Source organism: Callionymus lyra, chromosome 9 (assembly GCF_982586985.1).
Source record: "Callionymus lyra chromosome 9, fCalLyr1.hap1.1, whole genome shotgun sequence".
NCBI lineage: Eukaryota > Metazoa > Chordata > Actinopteri > Syngnathiformes > Callionymidae > Callionymus > Callionymus lyra.
This window is the reverse complement of record NC_141826.1, coordinates 4,668,892-4,679,702: the sequence shown is the minus strand read 5'-3', so window position 1 is coordinate 4,679,702 and position 10,811 is coordinate 4,668,892. Positions and strand designations below refer to the sequence as shown.

The 10,811-nt window shown below is 36.7% G+C and overlaps 1 protein-coding gene across 1 annotated transcript; it reads left to right on the top strand.

The window, feature by feature from the left end:
- Window positions 1–1,049: 1,049 nt before the first annotated feature.
- lrit3a (info leucine-rich repeat, immunoglobulin-like and transmembrane domains 3a) lies at window positions 1,050–10,480 on the top strand. Its single transcript, XM_087798820.1, has 4 exons — window positions 1,050–1,169; window positions 3,463–3,929; window positions 6,997–7,302; window positions 9,462–10,480. Exons 1-4 carry the CDS (start codon window positions 1,051–1,053, stop codon window positions 10,478–10,480), a joined length of 1,911 nt encoding a protein of 636 aa, XP_087654946.1. The 5' UTR covers window position 1,050.
- Window positions 10,481–10,811: the final 331 nt, after the last annotated feature.

Below are 10,811 nucleotides of genomic sequence, written 5' to 3'. Positions count from 1 at the left end.
TTAATCTGATGGTTTTCCCAAAAATATATTTCAAATAAGAAATGCTCTCTCTTGAAGAAAGGGCACTTAGGTTTTGGTTTTTTTCACACCAAAAAGGTAATTTCACTTCTTAATTTAATAAACATACATGATTAAGATATTGTATTTGTTAAAGATGACCCCTGTATTAGTGAAATCATGTTTGTAATTTGGATAACTCAAACATATATATATATATATATATATATGTATGTGTATGTATGTATATATATATATATATTTATACATATATACATATATACTGTATATAAATATATATATATATATGTATATATGTATATATATATATATATATATATATATATATTTATACATATATACATATATATATAAATATATATATATATATATATATGTATATATGTTTGAGTTATCCAAATTACAAACATGATTTCACTAATACAGGGGTCATCTTTAACAAATACAATATCTTAATCATAGTAAGAGGGACAAAACATTTTTTTGCTTGAAAGTTGAATTAAAAAGTATTTTTTACATTTGTAGTTTTTAGTTCATCTTGATTTCTTCTTTCGGTGGTACAAGAGGAAGTGATTTATTTAATTCTAACAGTGTAAAATGTATACATGAGGGTTGTTTTTAAGAGGGATTTAAACACGTTCTTAGTTCTAATTTTAGTTATTTTTGAATGAGTTTAGATCAGACTCAGACCGGATCAGAGTGTCATGAGCGTGAAACAAAACATGGGACAGAAATAGCTGCATCACGTGAAAGCGACACTCCTTAAGCGCCGCACAGATTAGCTATACTTTACTCATCCTGCTCCACAGATTTCATGACCCCCGGCAACCAAACCAAATCCTCTGCTAATCACCCCGCCTCCTCCCGGGCTGTCAATCCCACAGGTCACCTGTACCACAGATCCTCTGCTAGCGTACCGTCGCCTCTTATGGGCTCTCTTTGTCGCTTTTCACTCAAATTCTGGGAAGTTCTACTCAATTCCGGATGACTTTTCCCTCCTAATTCCTCCTTGATGTGAGAATTCCAGGTGAAATGATGCTGCGAATTCTTCATGTGATGGTGTTGTTGTGCTGCGTCAGTCTGGTCCGGCCCTTCTGTCCATCCCAGTGCACCTGTGTCTTTCACGGCCGCACCGATGGATCCGGCACCAGGTAAACATCCGACTCTCTTCATAGTATTTGATTAACTAAATCCTGGATTTTTTCAGTTGACCTACATTCGCATATAAATGATATTGCCAAACATGATCCAATAATCCCTGAAATAGAGCTAAATGTTTCCCCTGTAACTAATCTGATAGACCCCAGATTATGTCAGTTCTATCACATGATTGGTAGTAAGAGGTGGAAACATCAGAAATGTATAAATCAGAAATTTCAATCATCCAAGATCACCAAGTATTCCCAGTCCCTCGACACGTCTGTGTATCTATTCATAATGAAAATGTGATATTCCGAAATTAAATTTTATATATTTTTTATGTGAATCTAACATAATTGGGACGATATGTCCCTGCGTAGGACATGAAACTTGACATATGATGATGTCACAAAGCTTTTGTCGTCATGATTGAGATCTTGGAACAGACAATTATTGTTCTCAGTCCGATAAAGATTTTACACCCACTGCTGAAACCCAACAGAACTTCTATTTAATTAGATTTTTGTATTTCATTTTGAACACTATCTTGGTCAATAACGTTGTATCTTCTGGCACAAATAATACATTTAAAAGTCTCCACACAACAATCCAATAACTTTCTTTTGTCAGACGTCAGAAATACTATCTTTTTACGACCTAATGTCACTTCTTGTACTGTTTCTAAATCTTTCCATTTACTGCACATTAATAAAAGTGAAGGCCCGGGGGCCAATACAGGCCGCAAAGTCATTTTACGTGGCCAGCAAGATGAATAAGTTCTTAATTCTAAATCAAAAAGATTAATTCTTGGTTATTTTTGTGACCTATAAAGGTGCGAGTTTAAAGATATGATAGGAAATAGATATAATCAATTTTAATAATTATATATAACATTTTTTAACAAAGCAAGTTAGAGATACGACCATATCGCAGTTGAAGTCATACTTCCTGGTACAGTTTGGAATATGTATACTTGGCTCATAAACTTGAAAAAAGTAGTTTTTTTTCCCTATGTTTAATTGAGCTTGACATGCCTGTGTTTGAAGAGGAATTGTGGTGATGAAAATTGAAGAGGGAATTTATTTTTAACAAATGAGAGTCACAATATTTCCTGTATTTGAGAATACTTAAATGCATGTTAGTATTGAAGAAATTGATTCTTCGTAGACTATGAAGCTATTTAGTAGATTAAGTTATCAAGAGTTATCTTCATTATGATCAAAGTCGGTCATTTGAAAATTTTGTAGAAAGTGGATTATTATTATTATTTATATAGTTTTTCATACATGCAATACAGTACTGCTGCCTTCACAAAACATTTGTTTTACTTTTGTATGGACAAATAATCATTGAATCCTTTGAATCAGGCATATGTAAACACTGCATTAGTACTCTGACTAGTCTGATGAAGCTTCATGAAGCAGTGTCACTATTTTTCAGAGTCCACTAGATGGCGGCCTCTGCACTGTTTTTTCTTTGTTTTTGTACCTGATGGCGCCACCTACTGACCTCTAAACAACATGACACTGCTTCATAAAGCTTCATCAGACCATCAATACTCTGGACCTTGTCTCTTGTGTGTGTATTATTTGCCATGATGTTTAAGCTAAATGAGATCAAACTTTTGTTTTAGACCTTGTGGATGATGGTCTCTAAGTAATGCTTCCAGTCATGCAGTTATCATTCTAATAGAGCCCAAATGCAAACGATGAATCACTAATAAAATGAAAATTGAAATGATCTAAACCAGCAAAGGACCTCCGAACAGCTCAGAAAAAGTTAAACAGTCGAAAAACAGGCCTACTTGTTTGCTGTTAGCACACTATTCCCATCTTACTTATAGAGTGAACCTCCATGACTTTAGAGGAGACGGCCAAACTGACATGTTAAAGACAATAAATGTGGTGTGTACTCATGCTGGTGACCAATAAAGATACCAGTGCACAACATTCACTAACCTTAAATAGGGCTTTTTTTTATATATATACTTTTGTTAAAACATTAAAATAAACATTGGACTGTTCCTTGGAATCACAGACTGCTATAAGGGCAATAGAAATACAGTATGTGGTTAGAGTTTATTAGGGAGTCTAAACAGATCGAGAGATTTGAAAATATTAAGTAAGTTAGTAAGTAAGTAAGTAATTTAAATGTATAGTGATACTTTTAATACATTCTAAGTAAATAGTCTTAAAGAAATGTTAGCTAAAACAATTTTCAACATTTGCTGGGATTACATGCACTCTTTGTCTTTGCTGAAGTGTAATGGGATAGCCCTTGAGAAAGTGTTTCTTTGACTCGTAGATCTGTTCTGTGCAACGACCCGGACATGCCCGACATCCCAGTCAACGTTCCCGTGGACACCGTCAAGCTGCGCGTGGAGAAAACAGCAGTGAGGCGAATTCCAACCGAAGCTTTCTACTACCTAACGGAGCTCCGGTACCTGTGGATTACTTACAATTCCATTACCTCCGTGGATATCGGAAGTTTCTACAATCTCAAAATCCTACATGAGCTGAGACTGGACGGGAATATGATCTCGATATTTCCTTGGGAGTCTCTGAAAGAGATGCCCATGCTGCGAACGCTTGACCTGCACAATAACAGGTTGACCACATTACCGGCTGAGGCCATCCCCAACCTGCTCAACATCACGTACCTGGATCTGTCCAGCAACAAGTTCAGCACTCTGCCCTCGGACCTGATGGACATCTGGCCACCGTTTAATGGAGAACCACTCCTTTCCAGTTCCGCCCAGAAGGTTGTTTTAGGTAAGGTCTTGCATTTTCAGCGTTTCCTGTACTTGAGGTCACTAATAATGTCATTAGGGCATTTGTTCGTCAGGCCACATTTGTTTGATTGGATGAAACTTAGCCTGAAAGCAGGTGCCAACAGTGCATGAGATTATTCTTCCCCGTGCCAAAGACTAGTCTCTAGGACACACTCTGAGTTAATTACAATAGAATAACTGGCACCGTGCAGTAGCTGCTTCAATGATGTTTAAACTAAACTAAACTAAAGTAGAATCTGTTCACGCTGCATTGAGTAGATGAAGTTTAAGGTTAAAAAAATACACTGAAATCATAAAAAAAACAAATGATGGAAGCAGTTACTATAACTGGAAATAAAATAGAAATGAGTTTTTATGAAATATGAGTCATATATTAGGGTTTTATTTTTACATACATTTGAGGTTTTTTAACAAAGACCAACTTGTAGTTGTGAATTCCAAAAGCAAAACATGACGACAGGTAAGAAAAGGTGATTCATTGATCTATTGATGAATCTGTTTCAATTGATTAAAGGGCTGAATCTTGTTCTTCAGGGAATTCATCTGGGAAATCGGGGAATATTAGTAAATCATATTAATGGCCTCTTCTTCTTCCAAGTACAAAATATATATATAAAGTGTCTGACACCCTGGCCACAGGGTGAGAGCAAAAATTCTAAGCCAATAGACAATTATCAGCATTTTCCCCTGATTTGTCCAAACTATTGTGATTATCTAGCAACCATTTATCCAACACAGCCATATAAAAGTTAATAAAGGTTTAATGGTAACTTATTTGCTGTGATATAAAGTAAAGTTTTTTTGTTTTTTTTTGCAACTTCTGAACAGAAAAGTACACATGAGTAACAGCAGTTTTACACATAGGTGATTTGATTAAAACCTTCCAAAATTCAGGTTGAACTTGGGGGAACCATCATCTCGTCGACTTGTTGTATAAACAAAGCGGGGCATGATTACAGCTGGCTGGAGGAGGAGTGAAGCCATTTATTACATCATAATGGACGTCGCTCTCGTAACCTCTCGTTCGCAGAGAGTTCACACGGAGAACTTTATAAAGTAATAACTTCGAAAACGCCATCATGGTGAATGACTTACTGCATCTTGGAGTAAATATTTCAAAAGTGACTCAGAAGAGTTGGGTTTTTACATTAGTTGCACTTTAAATTGAAATACGTTGGTAATGTTTTTCAGATACTTTAGTAGCAAGCAGACAATCACAGAACTTCCTTTGTGGAGGTAATCGTGACACATACTGTAACAACCAATGACAGATTGTCCTTTAGGTTAAAGAGGATGATAAATATTGACTGACAAATCCAATGTTTTGATGTTTGCCTCAACTTTGTTACTGAACAGTGACACAACAATAGATAATCATCTCTCTTTATATGAGAGACATATGTGATGAATGAAGTTCATCTGGAATCACAGGCTTACGCCGAAACATCCTCTAACATGACACAGAACCAGATGGTTATTCAAGTTCAGATCATAGAGACTATTCCTAAGTGTAACACAATAAGGGGTCATTTGCAGTCAAAGCAGTGTTTTCACTCCAACAATTGACCAAAAATATTGGAAAATTTCCACATCTTGGACCAACAAATTGTATCTAGCCTTTCATATACAATGAATTGGTGATATGTTTCTGGCATTTTGAGTCAAATTATATCAATATTTTTACTTGTGTTCCCTCTAGACCAAGGATTATTTTCAAAATATATTGACCCGTCAGTTATATGGATTAAAATCACACTGACCTCTAAAAAGTCATTTGTGTTAGAATGAACATAAACAGTTTAAATTTAAGATCATTATTCGATTTTATCACTCTATATGTGGGTCAACTATCCCTATCACATTTTTAAACCTTCATGTATTGAGCATTGTAAAGGAAATCTTTGCTGGAGTGTATTTGTTTCACAGCGAGGGATATAGTTAATAGGCTGCAGAAGGGCAAATGAGCTTATCTGTGCCGGAAGGGAGTCGTGTACTCTCAGGCACCTGAAGGAGAAACAGGATTAAGCACCAGCCGGCTTCAGACTCCTCAGTGTATGTCGTTGTTTTATCACTCAACAACAACTCCTGCTATTATGAAGCAGCTTTAAAATATTCTGTCAAGTATTTCCTAAGAAAAGTTCTGTTAAATTAAATAAATCATAAAGTTTGGTGACATTTAGAGACAAGTGTGTCTTTTTATTAAATAAAGAACAAGAACTAAACTGACCTTACATGCCATCAGAGATAATTGTCAATATGTTTATTAATGCAAACAAATAAAAGAAACAGATAGAGAATTTCTGGGAAATGCGCCAGCTTATGTGCTTTGCTGCTGCTAAGACAAACTACTGTAATCTAGTTAAAAGGCTTTAATAAACACCAGCGCTGGTGGTTACACATTGTGTGCTGCAGGTTTTCACAGCAGTTTGTTAGGAAGTAATATATAAGAAATACAAACGTTGCCTTTGAAGTAATTTGTATACTAACTATGATAGCATTAAGTCAATCCCAAAAATAATATATAATATAAATAATATAAAAAAGGAATAAATATGTTTTCATTTCTGTATAGTCACAAAAAAAAATACAATTAAATATTTTTCATATCCAATAATTATATGTTTTCTTTGGATTAAGAATTAAATAAAATACATCACAACTTAAAATGTTTTATAAATTATTAAAATAAAATGAATAACATGTTTGAGCAGCAGGCTGTATCGTAAAATAACTATAATAATAAATCGTACAAAAGATATGGGATATATGGAAAAATTGAAAAAAAAACTGTTATTAAAATAAAGTATGATTAAAATTTCAGACATTTCTTGTTTATAGATTACCATCTAACAAAATACATGTTTTAATACATTCATTAAATCAGGCAAACTAGAGTGCAAATATATGTATATTTTTTATTATTAAAGCTATACAGCTTTGGTAGCTTCATGACCTGTTATAAAAATGTAATGTAACATTTCTCCATCTTTTATTAAACATTTTGGTTACCTTTTACGATGTGTTTATTTTTATCTTTTCATATTCAGGCCTTCAAGACAACCCCTGGTTTTGTGACTGCAAAATCTCGAAGTTGATCGAGCTATCCAAAATGACCAACACCCCTGTCATTTTGATGGACCTTTTCCTGACCTGCGGTGGACCAGAGAACTTGGCTGGTGTTCTTTTTCAGCGAGCCGAGTTGGACAATTGTGTGAAGCCCTCGGTCATGACCTCTGCCACTAAGATCACATCACCCTTGGGAAGCAATGTCATTCTGCGCTGCGACGCCACTGGGCTGCCAACGCCAATTCTTTACTGGGCAAGGGCTGACGGCTCACCGGTCAACAACACAGGTATAGGAGTATTGGGGTATAATGGTGCAGACGAAATCAAAATCTCAGTTACCCTGACTATACTGCGAGGTCTGTGAGAAAAATATGCATTTTATCATATGCTTATTTAAAAGCAGTGGATAAGCAGTAATACTGTAAGCTACTCCCTAACTGTCTAACATAATAATCCAAAGCTTCTGACCTTAGGTCAGGGTAAAAACATGGTTCTTTCAGTATAGGTAATAAGATGACTTTCTATAATAAGAGGATCAGTTGATCCAAAATTCCATCCTTCCCTAAATCATGGAAGGTTCTCCAACATGGGTAGGACATTAAACTAGTGATGGTCTGATGAAGATTCATGAAGCAGTGTAATGTTGTTTAGAGGTCAGTAGGTAGTGCCATAAGTTTAAAAATGATGTGATGTTTCATTAGAACAGTTGTTCAAAACAAAGAAAAATAGTGCAGAGACCGCCATCTAGTGGACTCTGAAAATAATGACACTGCTTCATGAAGCTTCTTCAGACCATCACTACACTAAACTCTTACACCTACTATCAATGCCTGGTCTCTGGCTTAACTGCCCAACAGAACCAACAGCACATTAGTTACGTAAAGTAGTGACACATCCTTAGGTCAGGTAAGGTAAGGTCCTAAGTTCCTATCAAACCTGACTGCACTTAGAGAGTTTATACAAAACCATACAGAAAACCAGTTGCCAAGGACAACCCTAATTACCCTTGGAAACATGTCAGTTTTACCTTCATCGCAGACCAAACTTTGACACCAGTTATATTGGGATCAAGTGGCCTCTATTAATCCGTGTGGTACCCAATAATTCAGATGTCTACTACAGGATATCCTGTGGAACAAATGGTTAAATGCCTTTCCACAAACACTTTTGAACTGTTTAAGCAAACGCTGCTCCCATTGAATCCTGTGTTCAACTACTGCACAGATACACACCAGATAAGCTGAGGATTACAGTCCTCCTGTAGTTGGAACTGAAGTAAAGCTATTTCAAAAGGGCCACCATCACCCCAGCATGTAAGGAAGGAGGCACCTTTCCCAAGTATGTCAGCCAAGACAGCTAAGGAACATTCTTACGTTCTTAAATTAATCTGAGGTTGAGGTTATTCAAAGGATATATTTTTAGTAGTTAGAAGGTTAACACCGCAGTTCAGGATCCTTCTCTAACTATTGTATGGATTCTACGGAAGAACTGCCAAGGCTTCCTCACAGCAACAGAACTACTTAAAGTTAGCAACTTATTCTTGCCTAGTGGATTTCATATATTAGTGTTCCATCACGTTTGGGTAAATAATTTGAGTGTTTACAAGTTCAAGTTCTCACCTTAAGTCAAGGACAATTCTACTGGACACCTTTAATAACACTAGACATGTGGAATTGAATGAATCCCTATTCTGTAGACTTCTCAATTAACTACTAGATTTTTTTTTTCTCTACCAGCAATAGCAAATATCAAATAAATGCGTAGGAAAGTGGGTACCAAGAAAGATTGTTAAATATGTTTCCCAATGGCTTCATTGAGTGAAGTGATATTCACATTATTATACAAATTAAATCTATAAAAAGGAGGAAAGCTTTACAAAATTAGCAAGACACCTTTAAATTATTCTTTTTTTGGGATGCACACTTGGAATTGAACTAGCCTATGCTAATTTTTGTATTTTCTTTGAGCGTAGACATGATGTATTATGAATTATCTTCTAAAAGGCCAAAACCTATATCAACGATTGTATAAATATGTGACTAAATGCTTGTATTGAGCAAGTTTCTGCTAGAGTTTTTTGGGGAACTCAGAAGGTTTATTTTTACCATGTGACATGATGTTGGCCAATCGGTCTATGCTAAACAAGAGATAAGAACGATATTGGTGCGTTCAAGTACAGGTGATTAGTTAAAACGAACAGCAAATTGTAGATTAAAACATAATGTGGGTGTGAGACCCAGTGGGTAAACATTTTGTTTACATATTTTTGCTACTGTTGTAGAAACACATTATTTGAATATGATAGTCTTACATTTGCCTCTAGTAACATCAACATATCAACACTGTATCACCTTTTCTCAGCTTGACAGAATGCCTCTGGTTAGTTTAAGTAAATGTGTAGAGTTTTTATTACTTTGATTTGACCAACATATTTTTTTCCCTACAGTTCAAGAATCTCCCAGTGATGGTGTGAAATGGTCCATCATGAGTCTGCATGGGATACTTAACAAGGACGCTGGGGACTATAGCTGCAAAGCTAAGAATGTAGCCGGCAACGCAGAAGCTACTATATCCATTTCTGTTGCTGGTACCATCAGTACCACTAACCTTCCCATGCAGTCAGATATCGGAACTGGACCCACAACCCAAGGCACAACATTTAGCCCCCCTACCGACACTCCAAATTCAATTTCTCTTACATATGCAATTCCTGCAGTTGATCCGACGACCTCCCTCCCAAAGAGGCAAAGGACCACACCCAGCAACAGTGTGCAGAGAGCTTCACCCAAACCAGAAAAAATCCAACAAGGAGGAAATGGTCGAAAAGTGGATGAGAAAAGTAAGAAGAACAACGTGAGAAAGTCTGTGAGCGACGTCAAGATTGTTGAAGAAACGATTGACAGCGCTGTGTTGCTCTGGACAGCGAGTGGGTTTCCTTCTAAAGCCCCTCTCACGGTCGTGTACTCACAGTACGGAGAGGAAGGGTCTAAAATGACACTGGATACCACTGTTGGAAGTGGCAAAGTGCTGTTAGAGAACTTGTCTCCAGGAATGACGTATTCAGTCTGCCTGGTAGCAAAAGGAAACGAAGCAGGGAAAGATCCTTGCATCGACTTCTCCACGCTGGACGTAGTGGGGGACAGTCAGGGCCAATTCCTGGTCGTTTTAAGTGGCGCTGCATGTGCATTTATTCTGCTCATTATCGCTTTTTTGGTCTATAAGATCCTGTCACTTTACTGTAAAGGGGACAGCCCAGCACCGGATGAAGAGGAGCTGGAGAAGGATAGTTACGTCAAGTTTGAGACAATTACAATGAAGCAACGGACAATGAATTCCAGGCCCACTGAGCTTTGGGCGCGGAGACCCACCCATGAGTCTGAGAGAATGCTCCTGTGCTCGCGGTCAAGCATCGACTCCCAAATGACTTATAAAAGCGATAGTTCCCGGTCAGAGTACTTATGCTGATGTCTGGAAAAACATGGTTCTTTGCTGCTATACAATACAAACTATGGTTTTTCATAGTGATGGGCTGATGGCACTTCATGAAGCAGTGTCATGTTGTTCAGTGGTCAGTAGGTGGCGCCATCAGTTTAAAAATCATGTGATTTTCAGGAAAGCATTTGTCCAATGGGTTTTCTAATGTAACATCAGATACCTACCACTAGTGGTAGAAAATAATGACACTGCTTCATGAAGCTTCATCAGAACATCACTAGTTATTTGATGCCTTTTAAACAAAAAGAAAGAAAACATTTTGTGCTAATAATGTTATTAATTGGCTGAGGAAACATGAATA